The sequence below is a fragment of the Protopterus annectens genome, chromosome 14.part0 (assembly GCF_019279795.1).
Source record: "Protopterus annectens isolate FY-2018-M chromosome 14.part0, PAN1.0, whole genome shotgun sequence".
Classification (NCBI taxonomy): Eukaryota; Metazoa; Chordata; order Ceratodontiformes; family Protopteridae; genus Protopterus; species Protopterus annectens.
This window is the reverse complement of record NC_056748.1, coordinates 361471010-361498748: the sequence shown is the minus strand read 5'-3', so window position 1 is coordinate 361498748 and position 27739 is coordinate 361471010. Positions and strand designations below refer to the sequence as shown.

General features: G+C 38.7%; 1 protein-coding gene across 7 annotated transcripts in view; it reads left to right on the top strand.

Annotated features, from left to right (window-relative positions):
* Positions 1–27739, top strand: part of PPP3CB (protein phosphatase 3 catalytic subunit beta) — a 1778441-nt gene that overhangs the window by 1663224 nt on the left and 87478 nt on the right. For all 7 annotated transcript variants that reach the window (XM_044056087.1, XM_044056085.1, XM_044056086.1 and 4 more), the window contains one exon: positions 10274–10371. In XM_044056087.1, coding sequence (XP_043912022.1) covers positions 10274–10371 — 98 coding nt within the window. The remainder of the gene's footprint in view (positions 1–10273; positions 10372–27739) is intronic.

The following is a 27739-nucleotide window of genomic DNA, read 5'->3' as shown; positions in this document are numbered from 1 at the left end:
AGAGCAAAACGTAGTAACAGTAAAGCTGAACAGTACCAGGACACAGACTCTTGAATGGAAATTGAACAAGGGGGTCTTCCATGAATTGATCCATTTGTGGGGAATACACCCTATAGATGTGTTCACTTCCATTCAAAACAAACAAGTTTTATGCCCTGGCTTCTTGAAAGCAAGTTGGAAAAGAGATGCATTTTCATGCCCTTGGAAGGTAATGTTTATTTATGCATTTCCACTATTTCCACTGATATCCAAGGTAATTCTGAATATTCAAAAGGATAACCCAAAAATCTTTATGATGACAGCCTTCTGTCCCAGGCAAAATTGGTTCTTCCCTCAAATGGAATTGGCCAAGTGCAATTAACCACAAGCTTCTTCAGAGACCGGCTCTGCTCACACAAGACAAGGAGGAGATTGGCACACCCTAGTATTAATTAACTTGACCTAGAAAAGTAAACTCCAAACAAGTACCCTTGACAGGAAAATACAGCAGTCAGTTGTTCTTTGATGCAAGAATCCAAGTTTAATTCACACAAGCAGCTTCCAAGGTTTAAAATCAAAGCACATAAAGGCACATAAACGCCCTTCACCAACTCAGCGTTTTCGTCTAGTTAAAACAGACCATCAGATGCAGACTCTTTACCAAACTACACATATTTATATCAATTAATATTTAAACTATCCAATCAGCAACAGTAAATAAATAAATATGATTGAAAAAGCTTAAAACCCATGCCTTGTCATTTGTAAAATAAAATGTTAAAAACACACTTAAAAGACTTGAACATTTTCATTCCAAATGTTAATAAAGCTGCATATCAATAAAAATGAATAAATACAACTAGCCAGAAAGTAATATTACCACAGGGAGTAATGAAATGGAAAATGCATGTGTGAGTGAGAATGTGGGGGACCTTGATGACTTTTCTGACTACCCAGAATTGCGTAGATCTGAAAGAATAAGAAATAATAAAAATTATCAGCAACAAAATTTTTACTGGGGGGGGGGGATACTGAACAGAGAGAGTATACCCCATCCCCATTTTTCCTGTCAAATATGTGTTGATGAAGGAAATGAGTAGAAATATACATGTGAAGGGTTTAGTATAATTAATTTTAGTAGTGTTAAACTTGTTAAGGAACATTTTAGTCTCTTATCTAAATTCTTAAAATGTATACCCCAAAAGAAAGGTAACCTTACAAAAACTATAATGGATTTAAGAATATTTACTAGGAAAGTCAACCTTGGTTTGATGTTTCCATCAAAAAGTAATGAAGTTGATAGTAAATTCAGGTGTAAAAGCACTTACAACCCACCCCTACATCCTCAACTAAAGAACTTCAGAAAAGTAGTTGAGAAGGAAGTATGGAGAGAATTGTCCAATGCTAGATATGTCTAATTGAAATAATAAGGAGAAGGAGGTCCTAGCTGAGTTGCAAGAGAATTTTGAAGTCCAAGTGATGAAACCTGACAAAGGGGGGTGGGATTGTGCTGATGGATACTATCATTTATGAAGGTAAAATGAATGAAATTTTAAGGGATAGCAATAAATACTCCAGTGTATCTGTAAATGAAATTAATATTTCCTATAGAAAAATTGATGCAGTTTTGGAAGACATGTTAATGGAAGACTTAATTGATCCCAAAACGTTTGCATTATTAAAAGTTGACAAGCCTAGAATACCATCTATATTTGGTATACCGAAAACTCACAAGGATGAGAGGGACCCTCCCTTAAGACCGATAGTCTCAGCTGAGGGATCCAGAACACTTCCATTAACAAAATATATGGACAGCAAATTGAAAGAAATATGGTTGAAAGGAAAGGCAGTATTGAAAGATTCCTGGGATCTTCCGAAGGTATTTAAGTATGAATTATATAGGGAAGATTTAGCCTTTGTTACAGTGGATGTGATTGACTTATTCTCCAGCAAACCATACACTGAAGGTATGAGTATGCTTGAACAGATAATATTTGAAGACACTGAATTAATTCAAAAGGAGAAATTGGTATGTACTGGATTGATGGAATTAGTATTGAAGTACAATTTCATCTTTTTTAAAGGGGAATTTTACCAGCAGATCCAGGGCATTGCGATGGGAGCAGCCTGCACTCCCACCTATGCCAACCTTGTTCTAGGTAAATGGGAAGAGAAATATGTTTTGGGATCCCAGTATGCGGTGTGCTGGACATTTTATAGGAGATTTTTAGATGATATAGTGATTTTATGGATTGAGACTATGCACAAGTTGGAAGAATTCATGTATTACATAAACAACACTACTATTTTTTTGAGATTTACCCACAAATGCTCCAGAGAGAAACTTGAATACCTTGACGTAGAAATATGTAAGAGCTAGGACAGATTTGAATCAAGGGTCTATAGAAAGCCTACATTCTGCAATTCTTTTGTACACTATAATAGTGCCCACCCCCCCCCCATTATAAAAGGAATATAGTGAAAGGCCAGTACGTATGAGGAAGCAGAATGACCCCCTTAGAAATGGATTTTCAGCATGAAAGTGAATTATTAGAACATTTTTTTCTGAATATGGGGTATCCCAATGAGTTGATAAGAGGGGTAAAGTCAGAAATAAATGAGGGCAGAAGGAAAATTTAAGCCCATACTAGGAGAGAACACTAATGAAGTTGATACATGCATGGCTACCTCTGAGCAAAACTTTGGAAAAGCATTAGTATTGGAATTTAATGCCTTCTGCGGTTTAGCTAGAAAAGTTGTAAAAACTGAATGGGAAAGGTTTGTTAATTTTACTGACCTGGAAGGAGTGTCTAGGGAACCCCTCAAAATTGTATATAAAAATTTGCGTAACTTAGACTATTTTAGAAATTGACTGGAAAAGGAAGGAAGGGAATAGGAGAAGACGCCGGACCTATAAATGTGGTCGCTGCTCTCATTGAGGTAATATAGCAAATACTGATCAGGTATTTATAGAAAGTAGGGACAGACTGATTGAGGGCAAAGACTACTTTAACTGTGAATCATCTGGAATAGTGTATCTGGCTACCTGTGTGGAATGTAGATCCTTCTATATAGGAAAAATTGAGCGTATGTTAAGGAGAAGGATATACGAGCATAAATAGATATACAAAACTAAAAAGAAACAAATGCTATATACAAGCACACCAAGGTATGTGATAGAGTGAATTTCATTTTGTGGTGGAACAAATAAAAAAGGAAGCAAGGGGCGGATTGTGGGAAGAAAAAATTGAATACAAGGAATTGTGGTGGCAAATCACTTTAGACGCTGGGACGCCCCATGGTGTAAATGATAATGTTTCCATTGCCCCACTACTTAAAATCAGATCCGCTAAATTATGAATAGCAAAAGGAAAAAGTTTCCTATTTATTTGCATTTCCACAAAAGGTCACTAGAGGGAGCATTTGATAAAGAAATACTAATAAGTTCACATAACATTTTAAATGCAAACTTAAATTTTATATGTCTTTTAAAATTGTATTGTGTGATGTTGAATATTTAGTTGTATTTATTCATTTTTTATTGATATGCAACTTTATTAACATTTGGAATGAAAATTTTCAAGTCTTTTAACTGTGTTTTTAACATTTTATTTTACAAATGACAAGGCATGGGTTTTAAGCTTTTTCAATCATATTTATTTATTTAGTGTTGCTGATTGGATAGTTTAAATATTAATTGATATAAATATGTGTAGTTTGGTAAGAGCCTGCATCTGATGAAAGTCTGTTTTAACTAGACGAAAACGCTGAGTTGGTGAAGGGCGTTTGTGCCTTTATGTGCTTTGATTTTAAACCTTGGAAGCTGCTTGTGTGAATTAAAATTGGATTCTTGCATCAAAGAACAATTGACTGCTGTATTTTCCTGTCAAGGGTACTTGTTTGGAGTTTATAGTTCTTTTTTGTACCTTTGCTGGCTTTTACTTGGTTTATTTGACCTAGAAAAGCATAGTCCTTGTCGCTATGCTCTTACTTCTGACATCTACAAGAAGTACGTATGAGTTTTTATTTTTTTTATTTTAACATTTGTTGACCAGGTTAGTCCCACAAGGCTTGTAGCCTTTTTACAGGGGAGATCCTAGGTGGTATTTATACTAATAGGAGAAAATTTGGCCAGATCATCAGGAGCTTACCCTTACTCTCTTCAGTAGGTGCCATGGGGTCTTTTACATCAACATGAGCTGCCACCACTCAAGGTGCAAATTGGGGAGGTATAACACAAACAAAGATGGTATCTCAGTTTAATGTTTCATCCAAAGGATGATAGACTCAGGAGTGCAGCACCTCCTTTATGTTGCACTTCATTGTCAACAAGCCATCTACCTGGTGTAGGAATAGAACCCACAGCCTTTTGCACCAAAGCCGAGTGTGCTACCTGTTGCACCACTGACACTGCTAGCACTCGTGGTGGGTGAACCCTACATGATTTTCCACAGGGATAGGGTCTGTTTAAGACATTCACCTCATTCATGCCTGATATGGTTTCAGAGTTTACTTTGGTGAAAAAAAAACAGTCTCCCAATTTTCTATCCAGAACCTAAAAACAAGGGAGAAAGCATTCTCCGTACTCTCAATGTGCATAAGATGCTTAGGTACTATCTTGACAGAACTAAGCCCTTTACAATGATTATAAAGTATTTATTTTTTATCAAGGGCAAAAAAGTGACCGTGTCTAAACAAAAAAGTTCCAGTTGGGTGTCCTCAATTATTGTTTTATGCTATTCCCACAGTGGCAAATTCATTCCAGACAGTATCAATGCACATTCCACTACAGCTTTGACTTCTTTGATGGCATACTGAAAAGGGGTGGACTCTAGTAGCATTCTAGAAGCAGCTACATGTCTCTCTGTATGTCCTTTTACAAGGTATTACATATTGGATCCCTTTTAACTGTTCATGTCGAAGATTGCTAGGAGCATTTTCCAGGGGTTTCTGGATCCATATTCTTCCTCTTCCAGGTTGGCTAGGCTTTGGTAATCAACCCATATAGCCTAAAGGCTACTCCATTTTTATAGAGAATTGGGAAATAAGGTAAAACAAATTGAAAGACCACCACAAAAAAGAAGAAATAGATGCATTTTGGAGAAGTATCTGTGAAGATCCTGTGGAACATAACAAAGATGCTAAATGGGTAGAAGTAAAAGAAAGAATACGAAGTTTAAAGGTACATGATATATAATGGGATGAAGTAACAGCCAAAGAGATTGAAACAAAATTAAGAAAAGCCTCTAATTGGAAATCCCCAGGCCCAGATGCAGTACCTAACTTTTGGCTAAAAGTATTAACATCTTTGTACGAAGATTTAGCCATGAGTAAGAACTATTTATACGCACACCCCGGACAGATACCAACTTGGTTAACAACAGGAAAAACAATGCTCCTACTTAAGAGTGAACCTGCAAGCTACCCTAAGAATTATAGAGCAATAACTTGCCTTCCGACGACATATAAACTATACACGGGAACTGATGCCGACAGAGTTTATAGTCATTTAGAAGAAAACTCAATTATGGCAGTAGAATAAAAGGGCAATAAAAGAAAGTCATGTGGAATAAAGGATCATTTGTTGTTAAATAAAGTCATAGTGGAGAACTGTAAAAAGGGAAGAATCTAAGTATGGCATGCATTGACTACAGAAAAGCATTTTGATAGTATCCCACATTCATGGATAAAAGAGTGCTTAAAAATGTGTAAGATACACCCTACATTAATCGACTACATTACAGTGACCATGAAACAGTGGCAGACCACTTTGCAATTAAGCCATGATAAAGGACAAATTATTATCCCAGGGATAAAAATTCAAAGGGGGATATTCCAAGGTGACTCTGTTACAGCTGCTATCCTGCCTTGCCCTTAACCCATTAAGCTGTCTACTTAACTGCTTAGGCCATGACCATAATTTGGCTCCTAGAAAACAAGAAAGTGTAAACACTTCTCATCTTCTTTGTCGATGATTTAAAAACTGTATAGCTCATCAGATGAGGAACTGAAAGCACAACTTAAAGTTGTCAAAACTTTTTCAGATGATATAAAAATATAATTTGGTCTTGTTAAATGTGCAAAAGCAACCTTTAAAGCAGGAAAACTGCAGCACCAGGGATAACATCAGTCTAGGACAAGAATGTGATATAAAAGAACTTGAGCAAGAGGGAGTGTAAAAATATTTGGAATTGATTAAGGATCAACAATAAAACCTGAACAAATGTGAATAAAACTTAGTAAAGAATACTTTAGAAGACTTAAATTAATCATGAAAACAGCGTTGACATCTAGGAACAAAATCCAAGCTATAAACCAGTTTTCTCTTCCTGTCCTAACTTACAGTTTTGGAGTGATAGACTCTCCACAAAAAGTGTTGGATAGATTAGACAGGAAAACAAGAAGGATGGTTCATCCTCACCAAATGATTTATAAAAGTCAGTGCATACCAAGATTATATATTCCCCATTCCGAAGGAAGGATGAGCCTCCTTGAAATTAATTACATGTATAGATATGCAATCCTGGAACTCCACACATATCTGCTGACCTCACAAGACCCAAATGTAGTGAAAGTTTTGAAACATGAGGAGAATAAATCTAAGATGACTTCTCTGCTTAATCTAGCAGAAGCATATTGGTGTCAAGCAGGAATGTATAGTCAAACCAGAAGTAGATAAAAATCAGGCAGCAACTGAATGTGCCAAAAAAACAAAAGAAAGCATATAAGGTGAAGGAGCAGATGAGAGGGCAAGAAATGTGGAAAATGCATAAATATAGTTGCAAGTATAGAAAACTTCTGAAAGAACCTTATGTTGATGAGGAACAAATGCAGGAATGGCTAAGTAGAGGCGAATTCAGTCCAAGAGATGAAAGGTTAATATTGGTGGCCCAAAATAGTGTGCTGCATACACGTTGGTTTACAAAGTCCATTAAACATGTGGGAGAAACAGATAAATGTAGGTTTTGTAAAACCGAATTGGAAACAATCACACACCTCATTGCTGGTTTTGACATACTAATGGCAGAACGACTATATATTGAAAGGCATAATAATGTGATAAGATTGTTGCACTGGGGATTGTGTAAACATTATGGTATTGAAGTGGCTAAAAAACACTGGAAACATGAGCCACAAGGCATCAAAGAAAATGAAGAAATGTACATCACATGGGATTACCCATTACCAGCAGTTCAGAAGATAGATGCTAGAAAACCGGATATAGTGGTCCATGAAAAGAAGACAAAAGTAGCATTGATCATTGAAATTGCCACACCTAGTGACTACAGTGTCTTGTCTCCAGAGAGAGACAAAGTCATAAAATGTCAGGATTTGCAGGCAAAAATGAGAGCAATGTGGAAGAAAGATATCCATACAGTCCCAATAGTAGTAGGAGCAATGGGTCTTATAAAAAAGATTCTACAATTGTATTTAGATATGTTACCAATACATGTAACTCCATACGAATTGCAAGATTCATTACTGAGCACATTGTGGGTGCTATGAAGAGCACTTCTGGCCGATATCAAAGCTTGAAACGATACTAATTTCATTAATTGTACTTTGACTGAGGAATGAGGTCCATTCCGTCATAGTATTAGAAACCCAAAAGATTTGGAGAAATTAAAAAAAGGGAAAGACACTAATGCCTGCTACTTGAAAAGCCTATGTTGGTAATTGCAAATTATTTTCTAGTTGGTGCCTAACCAATAACCATAGGCCAGGCAGGGATTTTTTACCAGTGGTGGTCAAATATTTGTGCGGGTTACTTTCCTCTGGCCTCATTCATTCCACCATACAGGTTCATCTTGCAGCCATTTCTGCATGTTTGCTGATGGATCCTGTTCTTTGTTCTCTGTTTGTGGAAAAACAGTTTCAGAAAAGAGTTTTACCCCTGAGAACTTCTAGTAAACAGGTTGCTCCTCCTTGGGATCTCAGCTGTATGCTAGAGAAGTTGATTATATCACCCTTTGAACCTACTTTTCATGCTAATTTAAGGTTGTTGACCTAGAAAACCATACTCCTCTTCACTCTGCACTTACTTCTGACATCTACAAGAAGTATGTCTGAGTTTTTATTTTTATTTTATTTATCATTTGTTAACCAGGTTAGTCCCACTAGGCTAGTAACCTTTTTGCAGGGGAGACCGTAGGTGGTATTTGTACTAATAGAAGGAAATTTGGCCAGGAGATCAGGAGCTTCCCTTACTCTCTTCAGTAGGCACCATGGGGTCTTTTGCATCCACCTGAGCTGCCACCACTCAGGATGCAAATTGGGGAGGTATAACACAAACAAATATGGTATCTCACTTTAACGTCTTATCGAAGGATGACACACTCAGGAGTATAGCACCCCTTGTATGTTGCACTGCATTGTCAACAATCCATCTGCCTGGTGTGGAAATAGAACCCACAGCCTTATGCACCAAAGCCAGGTGTGCTACCTATGACACCAGTGACACTGCTAGCTCTTGTGGTAGGTGAACCCTACTTGATTGTCCACGGTCTCTTTAAGAACATACACCTCATTCATGCCTGATGTGGTTTCAGAGTTTACTTTGGGGGGGGGGGGGTTCAGGATCAGTCTCCTAGTTTTCTATCCAGAACCTAAAAACGAGGGAAAAAGCATACTCCATACTCTGGATGTGCATAAGATGCTTGGGTACTTTGCTGACAGAACTAAGCCCTTTACAATGATTATAAGGTATTTATTTCTCATCAAGGGTAAAAAAGTGACACCTTGTGTCTAAACCAAAAATTCCAGTTGGTTGTCCTCAGTTATTGTTTTTTTGATATTCCCACAATGTCAAATTCATTCCAGGCTGTATCGGTGCATATTCCACTAGCCTTATCTTCTTTGATAGCAACTGGAAAGGAGTAGACTCTAGTAGCATTCTAGAGATAGCTACATGTCCCTCTGTACATACTTTTAGATAGTATTACATACTGGAACCCATTTAACTGTTCATGTCTAAGATCACTAGGAGCATTCTCCAGGAGCTTCTGGATCCATATTCTTCCTCCTTCCAGGTTGGATAGGCTTTGGTAATCAACCCATGTAGCCTAAGGGCTACAGCAGCAGTGGGAATTATGTATGTAGTACAGTTGTGTAAGTTGTACTTAACCATAATAGTAGATGTTCGAATTTCTCAGTGTTACAGTAGCTGTACCCACCCTCCATCCCTCTACTCATATAGAGTTTTAGTTAGGATATAAAGTACGAATGTATGTTTTCTACTTTATATTTTTTTATTGTTATTGTTTGTTGTAACCCTGTTTTCTTGTTGCATGGGAAAGAAAGTCCTGAAAAAAGCTTCACTCTAAATGCTGATTTCCCTTCTTGGGATTAGCCAACCTTCAGTCAGAGTCTGGGATTTTGGGGAAGCCAGTGCTTTTTGAAGCTGACTCATTGCTATTTCCTAGGAAAGAAACAATCCCTATAGCCTAAGGTCTACAGCAGCAGTCAAGAATTTGAACATCTACTGTCATGGGTAACTGCACCTTATAAAATTGTACTTTTGAAGCATACTTCAAATAAGTCCCTTTGTCAGGTAAATCACTCTCTTCAGTGAGAAAAGCTTTTCATATTTAAAGCTATTCAGTCTTCCTGTAGCTGGAATAGTGAAGCAGGTGCATAGAGTCAGTCATACTTTTGGTGGAGAGGGAGTTTTACTGTATGCCCTAACCTGTATTAGAGTTTGGAGTAATGTGAGTGGGCGTGCAGTAGCTGTATGAGGGAACTGCCCTTGCCTCCATGGTGATGTGCCCCTCTTTTGACACCACCACACATTCTAGCTACTCCTGTCTACCCCAAAAGAGACAGGCTGGCATAGCAGTTCTACTCCTGTTTTCCCTATTGAAGGCTCATCCACTTCCTGGGCCATTACTTGAATCCAGGTCATTTGGATCACAGTTAAGACTTTGTCTGCCTTCATCATGGAGCCACAGATGGTCTGTTATACATATGTGTTTGGAGAAAGCTGGCAAAGCAAAGACACATGTATTGTCTAACTGTTCTTGTTTTTTGAATTTATAATGTTTCTTTGCTTTTAATTAGAAGTATAGTAGTAGTAGTAGCAATGGTTAATTCCCTAACTGGATATTGAATCGTTTTATACAATTAAGCAATTTGAAAGTTTTTGGTATATTTTTTCTGTTGAAATTTGCTGCCTAGTATCCTACATATTGAATACAGCAAGACATACAATTTTCTTTCTTTCGTTGTTATCTAACAGTATTTTTGTTTTATGTTTGTAGTAACATCAGTAATTTAACTATTTATTTTTGTTTTACAGGGAAGAGAGTGAAAGTGTGATAACACTGAAAGGACTGACCCCAACTGGAATGTTACCTAGTGGAGTACTTTCTGGAGGACGTCAGACTCTAGAAAGTGGTAATGATGTTATCCACTGTTCTGTTTGTCAAGTGGATGTGTTACAACTGTTGCTTTCGCTAGTTCCAATAATGCATGAAGAAAATATTTTTCATTTCTGTATTAAAATGTAATCTGTGTATGCTGTTCTGTGTGATGTTTGGGTTGCATATATTGTACACTAAAACCAAAATACAAAATTATTAGGCAAGTTATAAAGCAATACATTTTAAGTGCATTTGTATTTTAACAAGGTTACCATGGTCACACTACAGTGAAGAAAACTGAAAACAAAAATACTGCAGTTTATCACTGGCTTGCTCCATACTAATTATGGTTTTGATGAACAGTTTCAAAACTAAATGGCACTAAAGCCATTTGACAATGAATCCCTTACCAAAGTGTAGTAATGCTGTCGTTTATTTGTTTAACAGGGTAAATGGACTAGCCCAGGGCAGGCAGTCCTGAGGTTTGATATTTGAACTAGATCAACTGATGTAGTTCTTTTTTAAAATTTGTGTATGGTGTAAAGTAAGTATTATGATTTTTAAGCACACTGTTACTCTCCACAGCACAGAAAGCATTCACAGTGGCCATCCTTTTAAGAGTGTTGACATGATTAGACTTTGGCAGAATGTAGTCAGTTTGGCTCCTTTTTAATAGGCAGAAAAGGATGCTTCTTTCTGCCACCAACCACTTGGGAATGGGGTGAGATGGAAAGTGCTACATTTCCTACAGACATCTTAACTCTAATGAGATCTTTTCTGTGCACTTTCAGACCAGACATGGAAATCATGTCTGTTCATGCTGTTGGATGTAATCACTTCTGATTTTCTTCTAGCATACATAAATGGCCAGTTCTAATAGCAGTGGAACTCTGTGACGCACATCATTCTACCTTAACATACTCACGGTATCAAAGTTTTGAAATTTCCCTTTGACTTCTCTAGAGGGGAAAATTGTTCTTCTGTTATCTTTGTTGCCTTTATTTTGTACAGTTATACAAATCATTTCTGCTTTTCCTTTGTTTGTATTCTTTGATTCTGAGTTCAACCTGTGAGTCATGAGAGGATGCATATATTTTTCATCCCACTGACACTATTAAACAGGATGCAAAATTAAGTGCAGGTATCTCAGAAACAGTACAAGGTAGAGCTTTCAACATTTCATGCAAGTGAAGGTGGCGTGGGATGAGTCATGATATAAAGGCATCCAGAAATGTGCTTGGAGAGTTTTTAAAAGCATGTGCAAGCCAGAGAAATATAGGTATGACATAAAAAGAAAAGCCCTGATAGATATTTGGATAATAGCCGTGTGATTGACTGTAAACCTGTGGGCTGGATGGGTGGGAGACAGCTCTTTCCCCTTTGAACAAACAGGCCTTATAGTTGGGTGGGGGATAATATTTGAAAAAGGTATTGGTAACCAAAACATTAAATAAAAGACATTTGAAATACAAAAGTGTCCAGTTTTCTGTGCTACAGTGCAGGAAATGACCATGTGTGCATTTCAGTAGTCTCCTATACAGTCTCCAGCTATGCATAAAAATTTTATTTTCCCCCCTGATAACATGAGTTATACTAGATATTGTACATTATGTTGTACTTGTTCCTCAGAACTTCTTGCTGCCAACCTGAATAGTGAGACTGTTGCTTCAGTCTGACAGTTGTACAACCTGTGCCAGTTTCCATTACAAGTTAGCAGATAAGTATAAGTAGCCATGCTGGGGATCCTTCCTGTTTCTTTTAATATTTACCAAAAGTTGGGCTTCCAAAATGGCTAATTAACAGCTTAATGTCAGCTCTCCTAGAGTGAAAAGAGAAAGTCAGAAAAGAGAGCCAGTGAATCTGTCTCTTTGGGTTAATTTCAATTACTGGCTAGTAACTGCACTGCCTGGATGCCAGCAAAGTAGAAATTTAGTGTGTATCAACTTAGGCAACAAAAGGTTGGAAAAAACGGAAGAAGCTTTAAACAGATATTCAGATGAACTAGTAAAACTGCAAAAATCAAAAGCTGAAATGAAGAAAAGGCTGGCTGAGTATGAAACTGCTCAAGAAGTGATGTTTCAGAAAAAGATAGAAGACAGAGCACGTAGGGAATACCTGAGATTTTCTGCTGTACCAGAGAAACTGGAAGGAACAGACTGTATTAATTTTATGAAAGTACAAATAAGCAACTGGACTGGTATTCTACAGCAGGAGGTGTTAATTGAAAGGGCACATCATGTGTATGCTCGAAACCTGGCCATGAGAAATCAACCAAGATCTCTGATAGTAAAGATTCAGTCCTACCACCAAAGAGAGTTGATTTTGACAAAACTGTGGCAGAAGAATGAAGTACTAAAGGTTGGAGACAGTAGAGTGGTTGTGGAAAATGATTACTCACTGTAGACCAAGCAGAAAATAAATATATTTATTCCAGCAATCAGAGAATGTAGAGAAGCAGGTGTGAGATTCAAGCTGCTGTATCTTACTATCTTCAGAATATTATTTTCCCTGTTGGGTCAAAGTCATTTCTGATACAGAGTAGCCCAGGAGGAAATACAAATGTTTGTCCAACAAAAACTGAGGTATCAAACAGAAGAGGATTCTGCTGATAATAAAGTTCATAGAGAGACAAGTATTATTATCTAGTCTTCCAAAGTAAAATACTTGAGAGTTAGAAAAAAGCAGGAGTTGGCTAGAAGAACCAGGAGTACATTGAAAATGAACCAGAGACTGGAGTTGGGAGATGAAGATCATCAGGAAAAAAACAGCTACTCAGAAATTAATGAATAAATGTGGGATTACAAATTATCAATCACATTTGTGAAATATGGCAAAAGAAAAAAACTGGAAATATTGGGGTTTTTTTGGCTTTGTTAAAGTTGTGGGGGACTCCAAAGCATAGGCCCTACTTCATGTCATTAATGTTTGGAAGAACATTAAGGAAAGAGGAAGGGGAAGGAAAGATGTAACTAAGTAAAATAATTTTTGCTCGTAACAGCATTTTTATAAAATATGATGTATACTGCATGTTATATAGTAAAGCTTTTTCAGTTATTTTTGTGTTTAATAGGGATACTAAAGTAGGTGCCCTTTGTCCTTTCTTTCTTCAGTTTTAAGAAATGTAGGCACTGCAGTGTAAAAAGAGAAGAAAGTGTGGACAAAAGAGCATTATATATAAGCAAAATTATTTTCTTTTTATAACTTTTGTTTAGTGGAATTACTGGATTAAGGCCCTTCGTGTGAGCTAACAAGTTTTTATGTGGAAGCAAGTCAATTAAAAAAACATTGAATGTAATGAAAAGGTTTCCTTTAGCAAATAAATGCTGACGCGTAACTTGAGAAACTTTTATCCGAAGGCATCTGTATCTTATCTCGCATATTTCTGTGGAGACAAGCTGATAAGGTCAGGAAAAAAGAATACTTTTTTCTCTCTCAGTGGATAAAAGATAATGTTTTCTGAAAGCATTGAAGTTGTTTTCTACATCTGGAACAGGATTTTATTTATTTTTGTTTCTCACTGAATATTAATTGAACTGAAAATTGTGGCTCTGTGTCTCTACAATTAGTTCCTCCCCTCCCTGTTCTTGTTTTGGTGTTAATCTTGGTGGCTTTGGAGTTGCATACCCCTCTTGTAAATTTGCATTTGGATACTCCTTCTGGGCCCATTTCATTTGGTCACTCACCTGAGTGAGTGCAGTGAGATGTTATTTTGATTTCAGGCACTCCTACTGTGTACAAAGAGAGCATTTGGGAAGAAAAAAAAATTTCTAAGCTTGTTTCCTGCCTTTCCTGTAAGTAGTCTAGTCCACATACAGATTTGCTGTATCCAGGACTATTTGTAAGCTTCTGAGCCCCCCAGCCTTTCTGTGTTGGAGGGAAGCGTTTTAGCTTAATTGTGCTTCTTAGAACTAGCCAATTTTTTGGTTTCAGCACTCAAGTCTGTTTCTTTGAGCTCAGCACTTGTTCAGAACTCATTATAAGCACTAAATAAGCTGCAAATTGCTACAGCACTCAACTTTCCTCACTTGTCTAGAGGAAAGCAGTTTTTAGTACTTAATAAATAAGTACAAATCCAGGCAAGTCTAAGGTTTAGCTCCCAGTGTTTTCTCCTGTCTACCTGATTAATCTGGGCATCTTGGGGCAATGCAGCAATTGCCTCATGTACACAGGCAACCCTCTCCTCCTACCACCCAACACTACAACCTGTGAGAGATGCACTTATATAGCCAAACTGGAAGCAAAGCTCTCTTGACCCAAGACTGGACTAGACAGTCAAGAAGAGAAGGTAAACACTTGCACCACACCACACTCATCACATAGTCCCTCAAAACCTACACTACCAAAACACACACATAGAAACACAAAACACACACCTATATTCGCAAAGGCTCTCAATAAAAACCTGCCCAAGCAACAGGGACCTCCAAAGCAGAAACACAAGCAAACTCCACCCCCCCCCAACACAACCCAAATGACACATAGCCCACAAACTCAGTGTGCCACTCAACCACAGCCCATAAGGCATAACAACGTACCCAACACTCTAGTCATAGGTGACTATAGTCAGGCACACTGATGTTCCACTCACCAGGCTAAACAAGGAGAAAGTTACTGTCAGTTTCCTGTCGGGTGCCAGGATCCGCCACATAACGCATACAGTCAGGTCACTTCACAACAAGTACAAATATGACTCTGTCATTGTCCATGTTGGTGTGAATGACCTGAGACGTACCTCCCTGGACTACATGAAAAGAAACATGAAGGAGCTCTCCGATCTTGTAGCCCAGGCAGGTATGACCCTAGCCCTGAGTAGCATTCTGCCATCACCCAGAATGATACTGCAGTACAAGGACAAAATGATTGACTTCAGCAATTGGCTAAGCTTCTGGTGTCATTCTAAGGGGATCCAGTATTTATCTGCCATGATCGACAGACCACGATGCTTTGCCAGAGATGACCTGCACCTGTTGTCCTTAGGATTCTGGATACTGGCTAAGGCTCTTGCCACCCCTATAGTGCCTTTTTTAGGCAAGGTTCAAATGACAAATTCACCACCGTAACAGGTACAAGCAAGCAAAATCTGAGGGTAATGCTACTCTATGCTAGAAGTCTAAACCTCAAAATGCACTCACTCGAGGCACATCTTAAAATGGAGAACATTGACATCTGTGCAGTGACAGAGACCTGATTCAAAGCTCCAGAGAGCACCCCTGCATTACCAGGCTATAATTCATACCACACCTTTCGGACACCTAACCCGGACCGAAGCACTAAAGGTGGAGGTGTGTCGATATTCATTAAGGATATCCACACCTCCAGGCTAGTTGCACAGCATAATGCATCCGAGATTATCCAAGTGCAACTAACTCTGGGCAAGACTGCATTCCAAATTGTAGCTTGCTACAGACCCCCACCATGCCCCAGGATTCCCACTCCTCATTTTTTGATGCACTGGAAAATATTAGGGTAAAACCCAACACCCTAATAATGGGCAATTTCAACTACCCCACCATTAACTGGGAAAACTACTCATGTACCAACTCTTTTGCTCAGTGTTTTCTGGAATTCATACATTCCAGCTCCTTGGATCAACTTATTCATACCCCCACCAGGGGCATCAATATCCTAGACCTGGTCATTACCAACATGGGCAACCAGTGTTCCACACCAGAGGTCAATTCCTCGTTGGTCAGATCCGACCACAAGCTAATCACCCTAGACATCCACATCCCGCCCCCACCCCCCCCCCCCCATTAGGGAAACCACCGTAAAAAACTTCTCCAAAACCATCTTCACACTTCTTAAGCCAGAATTGGAAACTTCTTGACACCCATGCAGACGGACAATAGAGGTACGACTGCTGAATCCTACACAAATGCACTTTATAAGCACTTACATCAGTGCATGGCTCGTGCTATCCCTAACAGAACCAAGATGCTATCCCCCCAAAAAAGGAAGCCAATCTGGTGGTCCTCTGCCATAAACAAACTCTACAACAGAAGAAAGGAACTTTTGCAAAAAAGAGTAAAATCCCATGACTGGAGGAACTCCCTGGTCAGCCTCCGTAAGAAGCTGAGATCCCTCATAAAATCCTCTAAAACTAGTTACGAAAACAAAATTGCCACTAACTCTAAAGACAACCACAAAGCATTCTATAGTGATGTCAAGAATCTCAATGGCAACACTCAGATCTGCTCTGAGTTATAGCACAATGGCACTAAATATACAGAACCAACTGATATTGCCAACATCCTGGCAGATAGGTTCAGTGCTAACTTTACCCATCTCTCACCCCGTAGAGGGCCCATCTCTGTACGGGAAGAATGCAAAGTTCCTGTAATCACAGCTGCACAGGTAAAAACAACACTCTCCAAAGCCAGGAACACAGCATCTATGGGACCTGACAATATCCCAGGCTGCTTAATACATGAACTACAGAACGAACTGGCACCCCACCTAAGTACCATGTTCAATTATAGCCTCACTTCAGGATTTGTGCCCACTGAATGGCATACCGCGACGGTTATCCCACTCCACAAAGAGTGAGCCACGATGGACCCAAGGAACTACCGCCCCATTAGCCTGACAAGCCTGGTCTGCAAGGCCATGGAACGTGTCATCATGGAACTCATAAACAAAGACATTGCTAATCTCCAAACTCTGGACCCCCACCCAGTTCGGGTTTGTAAATGTCTCCTAAACCTGATAGACTTCTTTGAAGCAGTCACCAAAGCCATAAATGAGGGTAAGGCGGTTCACACAGCCTATCTAGATCTCGCCAAGGCTTTGAACACCATCCCTCACTCTGGAATTATAGATAAACTCACTAAACTAGGTATAAATCCTTATGTCACAAGATGGGTTGCCAACTAGCTCACGGACAGAACCCACACTGTGAAAGTAGCAGACTCCAAATCTGACTTTAGACCAGTGACAAGTGGAGTACCACAAGGTTCAGTCCTGGGTCCTCTCCTGTCTGGTATCTACTTCTCTGAAGTACAGGCTAACACAGAAGGTCTTTGGCTAACAAAGTGTGCAGATGACTGCAAACTAGGAGCCATAATCAGAACTCCTAATCCTAACGATGTAGACATCCTACAAAAGGGCCTCCCTGAGACAGATGCCTGGTGTCAGAGCCATAGCCTGAAGCTCAATGCCAAAAAGTGCATTGTCATCCCCTTTGGTAAAAACTCTGTACCCATGTACTACCACATAAGTGGTAGTCTGCTTAACACCGAAAGTGTGATGAGACCTTGGGACACAGGTGGACAGTAGTCTCTCCTTTGATAATCACATCGCCACAATGGTCAGTAGTCTCTCCTTTGATAATCACATCGCCACAATGGTCAGGAAATCCTTCTACGTGGCACACCTCATCACAAAAGGTTTCTCATCCAGAAAAAGAGATCATTGTTCCCCTCTACTCATCCCTCATTAGACACATTATAGAGTACAATGCCCCTTTTGGTATGTACCTCACAAGACATCTACAACAACTGGAAAGGCCACAGAAATACCTCACAAAGAGGATTACTGGCCTCAAACAGATGCCGTATGCAGACCGTCTAAAAAACTCCAGCTTTACTCCGTCACATATCGCCTACTCAGAGGAGATCTCTGCCTAACATACAAAGTGTTGTCAAACCCAGAGCTTTTGGACATGCTCCACTTAAAGAAATCCCAGTCCCTCCGAGCTAAACGCTGTAGGGACCGGGACCTAAACCTTGTCACCACAATAAACAGAACATGTTGGAGGGATAGATTCCGGTCCCAGAGACTTCCCATACTCTGGAACAGACTACCTATCTATGTCAAATAGAGCTCCTCATTAGCACTCTTCAAGAAAAATTTTGATGATTGAATGGAAAATAGGAAATTCACCCCGGGGATCACTTCTGTGGCTCTGCTTGACAGGGGCACAAGAAAATCATTTTCTTGGGTGGCGAAAGCCAGGGTACTTTTTTGGCTAGGCTTATATAGGCCCTAGGGCCAATAGCCTAGTACCTACCTATGAATAAAGGTAAGACAAAAGAAGACCGTGCTTAGTGTAAGTAGAAGCACAGGTTGTACCATTTGTCTTAGCATGGATAACCTTCATTATAAGCCAGTTCAAGCTTGTGAGTGTATCTGATTGTCTTGGACATTTTGAGCATAGTGTTGTGTGTTTGTATTAAGCTAATAGGTTCTGGGATGTATGTTTTTTAGTTTGAAGGGGTTTCATTAAGACAAAGTCTTGTAATGTAGGATGCAGACTCAAATGGATATGACAAGAAATACTGTATAAAAGATCAACATGCCAAGCATTAGTGTATGCATGCAACACAAAAGCTGAAACTAGACATTAAAAAAGCTGTTATATATAACAGGTGGGAATAATAAATTCTTATCATAATGGCAACAGTTTTTACATGTTCTTTTGAATGTGAATGGTCTCACAGATATATACAAAAAAGAAAGCATAATGAGTGATAATAAAAAATGCAGACTGCAAAGTGCAAATAACTGTGCTACAGGAGACACATTTGGAAAGAACTGACCTGTGTGAATTTGATAAAGAAAGGATTTCAGAACTGGTATTCAGCAGAGTATCTGGGACAAGGGAAAGGGGGAGTACTTATATAAATTACTAGACGAGCTCCACTCGTGATAGAAGAGGGAAAAATATAACAATGGTAGATGTGTAGTACTAAGGAGCTGCAGCCAAGAGAGGAGGTTTACACTAGCATGTATTTATATTCCACCTAAAACTGCTATAAGTAAAGCTTAAGAAAATCTGAGGAGAAATAATCAGCTTTCAGAGGGAGTATTAATTATAAGTTGGGACTGGAATTTGATTTGCAGCAGTAAGGATGTATCTGGTGGGCATAGAAGTGAAAATATAACAAAAGAGGGTAGATGTGTGAAGAAATGTATGAAAATATTTGGTGTGGAAGATGTGAATTCAGTATTATATGCTCGGAGGTAATCTGCATATTATTTCCCAAGGTACAAAAACTGGGCTATGCTAAACAGAAATTATATTTCACAGGAACATGTGCATTTAATTGTAAGTGTGGATACATATCCAGTAACTATTTCACATAACACGCCAAAAATAACTAAAATAAAAATGCAGGGTAATGAAATAAAAATGAGACACTGGCACTTCCCCAACTATCTGTTAAATAGAGAGGAATTTAAGGAATGGGTAGTGGAAATTATTCTGGAGTTATTAGGGAAGATAGAAATTTATTCAGGAAATATAGCTAGGGAGTAGGATAAAGTGAAAGTAGAGTTTAAAAATAGGGTAGAAATAAAAGAAAAAGAGATATGGTTAAGAAGTAATGATTATTTAGAGGGATTGTCAAAGGTTAAAGTATAGCAGAGTGGGGGAATCTCACAGAACGAAAAGAGGTGCAGCTGCAGAGTGCTAAAGAGAAAATAAGGGACTACCTCCGTAGTATACATTAGTTTAGAAAGATTGCTGTTAAACAGCTGTTTTTTTTTTTTTTATATATAATAACTCCAGAGCACAAAAGCTTTTAGCACAACAGCTCAGGCAACAGAAAGTAGAAAGGGTTTTTGCCAAGCTTCGGGACCCTATTGGAAGGAAAATAATCAGAGATCATGTAGCAGTATTAGAATTATTTCAGAAATGCTATGACAATCTGTTTAAAGCAGAAAAATGTGGAAATCAAGAAAAAGATCAAATGGAAATGTTTATGGAAAAATTAAATATTCCAAGGTTAGAGGTAGATGAGGCTAAATTGCTAACAGGATAGGAGGAGATGAGATGAAAATTGTGATGTATAACCAATCTACAGGAATATCTCTAGGAATAGATGGTATTCCTTGGAAGCATGGAAGATCTTGAAGGTTTTGTTTAACAGTATTTTAAATGAAGGAGAAGCACTAATGTCCTGGAAGAAAGCTGCGGTGACTGTAATACCTAAAGATGGTAACAATCCATCAGATACAGCTTCATATAGATCCATTTCAATTTTAAACCATGATTATAACGTGATTGTCTATACTAGCTAAAAGAATGGCAAGGGTATTGCCAAAATTGGTAGCTATGAATCAATGTGGTTTTGTGGAGTGGAGGCAAACATTTGACAGCATTAATAGAACAGTGATGATCCAAAGTGAAGCAGAATGTAAGAAAGTACTACTGTTGTTATGGGGGTCGGTGCAGAGAAAGCTATTGACAGAGTCAGCTGGGACTTTGAGTAGGGCAGTAGAAGCATTTGCATTCTCTAACAAAGTAATAAGTTTAATTAGGAAGATATATGAAGGATCAGAGGTGAAAATTAAAGTGGGGGGGTTCCTTTCTGATAAGTTCTGTTTGAACAGAGGAACCAGGCAGAGATGTTCCCTCTGTTTGTGTTCTATTCAGAACCACTGACAAAGAAAGTAAGGGACTCAGAAATTCAAGGATATTATTGGTATTGTAATTAGGAAAAGTTGGGGTTGTGTACAGATATTATTTTGTACCTGATGAAAACAGAAAAGGACATTTCAGTATTATGGAATATTATGAGACAGTTTTAAGTCTTTTTGGGATACAAAATGAATGAAGATAAACCAAAGGCAATAGCTATAAACTATGCAGCCACATACACATTGGTTCAGCAATACCCGTATTTCTGGGGACATGATAAAATAAAGTACTTGGGAGTATGGGTTAAAAAAGGTTAACAGCTAAGGATATGCAGGAGGAGACTACACAAAAGATAATACGAAAACTGAAAAATTGGAAACTCTGTTTTATGGATATAGATAGCAAGATACAAGCAGTGAAAACAAATTTAGTCCCTTAAATTTTATACACAGGTCAGATATATTTTTTATCAACCATAGAAGAATTTACGGATAGCAGTTAATAAAGAGTCGAAGGATTTTATCTGTGAGGGAAAGAGGGCAAGAGTCAAATGGGATGAGTTGATCCATCTACCTAGAACAAGGTGAGAGCTACACAGCTAAATGGAAAGGGATGATGATGTGCTGGGGGGGGGGCTCAAGAAATAAGGAGAGACTTTGATTTTTGATGCAGATCCTTAAGTAGAATGACAGTACTCATACAGAATATTATACTCACAAAGTGTCAGAAGGTATTCATATATACTAAGCCAAGATAGGAATGGAAAAAGGAGATACTGCTGATAGGGTGGACTGCATTTAAGGGTACAAAGACTAGGCAAGAGGGGGCTGGAATTTACTGGAGAAAACTGGCAAAGGAGCTAAGTTATTTGGAGCAAATAATTAGAGAGGGAAAGGTAATAGAATGGGAAGAGACCAAGAATTAATTTGGACTGCAGGCTAAGGATTGCCTTCCCTATCAAGGACTGGCCAAGAGAAAGGAATAGAGCATCCTAAGTAAAAGACCAGCACTGATGGGGGGTTTTGTAAAATCTAGAACAGAAGCTGCTGATTAAAGGGTATAATTAATTAGTAGGGCATGTAAAATATTGTATGATAACTACAGGAATCAGTTAGAGAAGGTTAGAAAGGATTGGGAAGAGAGCTTGGATAAGGAGTTCATAAAGAAGCAATGAGGGGTTATATGTATAAGAAAAAAATGCACACATACAAAGAAAAGTAAAATACAATTAGAATTAAATGCATACAGTCAAGAAAGTATAAACATTTGAGATTCAATTGCAAAATAAGATAGCGTAAACATGTAGGTATATACATTTCACCATGGCAGGTTGGACAAAATTCAGCATTGTGCAGGTTTAGTTGTGGAATTAAAAGGAGTAGTAGTAGTAACAAAGTAGGTTAGTGATATGGAGAGTATAAGGGAGGTTGTAGTAAAGTGTTGTGAGAAATGGTAACAGAGGACAGATAGGATGGGAGTGTGGTGTTAATTAGGGAGGGTGGTTTGGTCTAAACTTTTTCAGTGATCGGTCTGGGCATTAAGCAGTTGTTCTTTTAGAGCAGGGGTGTCCAGCCTTTTGGCTTGTTGGGGCCGCATTGAGTGAACAGAAATTGTCTTGTGGCCGCATATAAAATTTATCATATAGTTAACTCTTTTGCTGCTGCGGGTGACCTAAATCGACCTCCTGGCTGTACTGTAGGTGCATTCGAACAATGAATAATGTAATAAATACCTAATTATTTGCCTTAAAATTCTAATTCTCATTTTAATTCTAATTCAAACAGGTAACTGTAACATCTTAGTTAATATTTTTTTGTGTTTGTTTTACAAATAAACAGGTACAGAACCAAACATGAATGGGAACTGGGCAATCATAACAGATTATCTCTGAGAAGCCAAATAGTGTGTCAGAAGTTTGGCTGGGTGGGGGGATAAGACAAGTTACACTTATGTAAAAGCAGCAATGCTAATGGTGTTTCCAGCTGCACAGATTGTAAGACTTCATCAAAAATAGTTTAATGAAGAAGAGAAAAGTAATTAGCATAGTTACTAATTCTGGCTAACTGAACTTCAAGACATTAGATTATAGCCATTGATCACTCTGATGAACTGATCTAGAACATATACATAATCTCAGAATTTGAGACTCTACCAAGAGCCCAAATAACCCGTAAGATGCAATTTCATTATACGTTTTAACTTGCTTTGCATAAAATTACTGAAAAGATCCTTGTAATGAAGGAATACAGGGCTTGGTGTACACAAAGAAATGAGTGAATCCTATTCTCAGTGTACCAAAAGATTAATTTCTACATTAAGGAACTTCCCTTCCACTTTAGCAATTGCAAGCATTAAAAATATGACTTCAAAGCAGTGCCAGGTGCGGGGCACTGGGACACTGCAAGGATTCACTGCAGACAAAGGCCATCTAATGAGCACTTCCCTGAACTATTTCCGAAAAACAGCATAGTGTTCAAAGGGAAACATTATTGAATGTAGAAACAACTACACTGCTTTTCTGCAAACAACTGTAGGCCACTGTGTCACTTAGCTCAATCAGCTGCATGTTGTCATATCTCACAGATGCCAGAAGGATCAGAAGACCATTCATTCTTTCCCCACACGTGATACTTTTGAGTAAGGTTCTGATACTGCCACCACACTGCACCATTAGGAGGTTGCTACACTCCTGAGGTACCATCTGTTGGATGAGGATTAAACTGAGCTCTCATCTGTTTAAATTAGTAGTGGAACAGTTTCAGGTTAAGACTCCACAGAATTTAACAGTAAAGGAACTTTTTATCGAAGCAGTTTACAGCATAGAGAAAAATAATTTAACACTGTTTAATATAATTTATTCCATTACAAAAGTCAACACAGACAAAATGCAAACATTAAGTAATGCAATATAAAATTCAAGCACACCCCTCAAGCTGCAACTCCAACAAAATTATACATATGTAAGTGAGTAAGCTAGCCTTCACTTTACCACCATAAGCTGCTGAATAGATCCAAATAAAGTTCATTAACAGAGAGCATCAGAAATGAACATACTCTCTGCACTTTTAACCTGGTATGAACAGTGTCTAAAGGCCCCTTCCCAACTGTATAAACACCATCTCAAGTTTCTTCTGCAAAGAGGTCACAACAAGCCTAGTGATACCAACATGGTCAGCTGATAAAAGGAATGGTTCAATGAGCTGAACCACTTGATATAGCTTCTTTTAGACCACTGTTGCCCATCAGCAAGTGAAGGAAAGCTCTTAGACAAACAAATGAACAAATAAATAGGTGACCAGATGCATGATCTGGCAATAACAACAACAACAAAAATATGATATTCTACTTTTCTTTTTTTCTTATACAAGATCTTGGAGCTAAAAGATTCATGACCATGGAGTGGAAAACTGATGTCCTCCCTGTGGTTGCATGGGTTTCCTCCGGGTGCTCTTATTTCCTCCCACATCCCAAAGACATGCTGTAGGTGGATTGGACACTCTGAATTGGCCATAGGCATGAGTGCATGCGGTGTGTGCCTTCTGTGGAAGGTTGGGTGCCGGGCTGGCAACTCGACACCGTAAAACTCCACTGCCAGTCATGAGCGGACAATGATCCACTGTGGCGACCCCTAACCGGGAAAAACTGAAAGAAGAAGAAGAGACTTAATGGTTATGTTACAACTTTGTTGTAATTATTTCCCAAGCTTTGGTACTATGGTGTAAAAAAAAATAACAGCAGGATTTTATTTTAATTTATTTGGTTCTTACTTACCTATTAATACAGTTAGGAGGTGCTGTCCCTTTTAAAGGCAACGATGAATCCCTCTTCTTCAGTGCGAACACACATATCCTACTTTGGCGTGAAAAAACTAACAGGATGCTTTGGTGCATGCGCACACTGACATTGAGGTTAAAGGTCACAGGCACAAAAAAAACTGAAAAAAGTGTTGAATTTGGACTTAAGGGTCATGGGCCACATGGAAGAGGTCTAAGGGCCGCGGGTTGGACACATCTGTTTTAGAGCTTTCTTGAATTCAGGTGTATGGGATAAGTTTCTGATGTGCAAGGATAGTTTGCTCCAGGCTGAGGCGTGTCTGTAGTTAGAGAGTTTGACCTATAGATTTTTTGGGCTTGTAGATTTCTAACAGTTGTTAATCTGTTCTGGAAGGAGTATAAAGTGTGATGAGTGGGGTGATAGAAGGACATGCTGAGGGTCGGTTGAGGATGGAATGAATGAAAGGGAGTTGTGAGAAGTAGGTGGAGGAACTTTGGCCAGTTTAAAAGTTTGAGGGATTGGTAATAGAGAGATTTTGGAAAAAAAAAAGTTTGCGGGATTGGCAGTGATGTGTATTTGAGGTGACACTAGCAGCATATTTTGTTGTTTTCTTGTAGGTGGATTCAAGTTTAGTAAGGAGAGAGGCTTTTAGGTTAGTCAATATTTATGAACTGGAGAGAAGGAAGGCATGGGCAAGAGTAAGTCTAGAGTCGTTTGTGAGATATTTGTTATTTCTGTAAAGTAAGCCAAGTTTTTTGGTGTTCTTTTTCTTTATGCCGTGGTGGACATGGAGGTCGAATTTGAGTTGGTTAACTATGATGACTCCAGGCAGATGGTGTGAGTTTCTGCATAAGTGACAGTGTTGTTAAGAGATGTAATGGAGAAGGTATGTTTAAGATGTGTGAGGTATTTTGGTAGGAATAAAAAAAGCTTGGTCTTTTTAGGATTTAGGATGAGTTGGTTATTGGAGAGACAGTTTTCAGTAGAGTTAAAGGAGTTTTGGGTAAGGACATGTAGGTCCGAGAGGGAGTCAGAGGTAGAGATGACTGTGGAGTCATCAATGTATTGTATAAGAGAGGAATAGGGACAGGAACTGTGCAAGTAATTAGAGAAGATATTGAATAGTAGGGGACCAAGAATTGACCCTTGAGGAACCCCTATTTTGATAGGGAGAAAGGGAGACATTGTGGAGAGCCATTTAACTGATTGCTGTCTGTTAGCGAGGTGGCTAGAGAACCAAGAAATGGTAGTACTGTAAAGGTTAAGGTCAGAGTTTAGAAAGCATAGGTTGAGAGATGATATTGAATGCTTTGGAGAGGTCAAGAAAAAGACAAGAAGTAAATTTATTGTTGTCTGTGGCTAGGGAGATTGAGTTAGTGAAAGAGATGAGGACAGTAGTAGTGCTGTGGTTGGGACGAAATCCATGTTGTGTACTAGTAGGTTGTCTTGGAGTAAATAGGCCATGAGTTGTTTGTGTACAAATTTTTTGAATGTTTTGGAGAGGGGGACAGTATTGCTATAGGCCGGTAATTAGAGAGTTTGGTGCAGTTGCAGCCCTTATGGAGAGGAATGGTATAAAATTGTTTCCAGAGTAAGGGTACAGTGGAGTCACTTAAAGATCTGTTTGTAAGTATGGAGAATGGGGTAGGTTTTGGAGTTAGCTGTTTTTCTCCTGTGAGGTGAGAGAGAGTTAATTATGCTTAACAAAAATGTGGTTGAATTTTTGTACTGCATCATCAAGTGGGTATAATGCATCAAAATGATGATTATTTTCAATTGGAAGGTAAGCAAGTGCCTAATGTGCAGAAGAGGTACTACAACTTGCTATATGTGTGTGTTCTCAAGGCTTCTGCAATACACCGTGTACTTAAAGCTTTGAAGGATACCTTTATCAGCTTATGTAAATCCTGAGTCTTTAGGATCCAAACAACTGATAGGTCTTATAGGGTTCCATGCACTCATAAGTCTCAATATAAAAAATCCTTCCTTGGGCCCAGCTGTAGTTTGCCTTAAATCTGACAAATCAACTTAACCTTTGTCATCCTCTAATGCTTTACCTAATGGCAAGGACAGCAGATCTGATAATGTAAACTGTTAACGATAGGTTTACCTGAAGCAGGCACTAAATCCCCTACATTTTCTCACCTGAATTCTGCTTCCCAGGTAGCTAGACATTCTATTAGGTAAGCAATAATGCCTGACAGAGTGTGTATTAATGTATAATTAACACCTGCCCATGGGGAGTTATGAGGCCTGACGCTGCAGGCAGAGAGGGCCTCTGCACTCCTGGAAGAGTGGTAATTACACATCACATTATTGCACTTAGAGAATGGACTGTCTGTAAAATTGTTGTTTTACTTAGCTACTATATATTTTCTTTTGTATATTTTTGATGTAAAATAGCTGTTCCGCCTAATGTTTCAAACTTCCTGTAGTATGTGTTAATGGTGTTGGAGGAAGCATTTTACATCAAAAATATATAAGAAAATAATATAGTACTTAAAAAAAGAAATAAGTAAAACTATTTTACAGACAGCCCATTCTCTCGCTGTCATACAGTCACTTCCGCTTTCATACGTGTATTCACTCACACAAGAGCTCTCTCACTCACTCCAGATCTGTATCTCTCTCTCTCTCACACACACACACACACACACACACAGTCTTCTCTGCTTTCATACCCACATTCACTTATACAAGATCGCTCTCAGTCTCTGTCTATCTCTCTCACACAGTCACTTTTGCCTTCATACACGCATTCATTCACACATGATCGCTGTCTCTCTGTCTCTCGATCTCACACACACACACACACAGTCTCCTCTGCTTTCATACACGCATTCACTCAGACAGGAAAATAAACACACACATACACATACATACACACACACACACACACACACACTTCTGTTTTTTTTTTTTTTTTTACACTCGCTAAACAGCAAAAGGGCTGCTAAGTGAGTGTAAAAGTAATGGCAGCCATTAGATTTTTTTAGCAGTCTGAGCTCCACAGCAGTTGATATGCTGCTGTGAAGTGGCAGACTCGTTTTTCACTGGGCATTACATGTGCATTAATACTCTGCTGGAGAAAGCTCATTCTCCAACCAGGGTACTGATATGTACAGGAAGCCCATTCTCTAAATGCAGTTATGAAGCAGCTGGTCCATCTTCTAGAACTGCTACTGGGTGTGGGTTAAGGAGATGTTATTGGTTAAGGTTATAGTCTTTGCCTGAAGATGTCAAGACCAAGTTATCGGATCTACCTTTG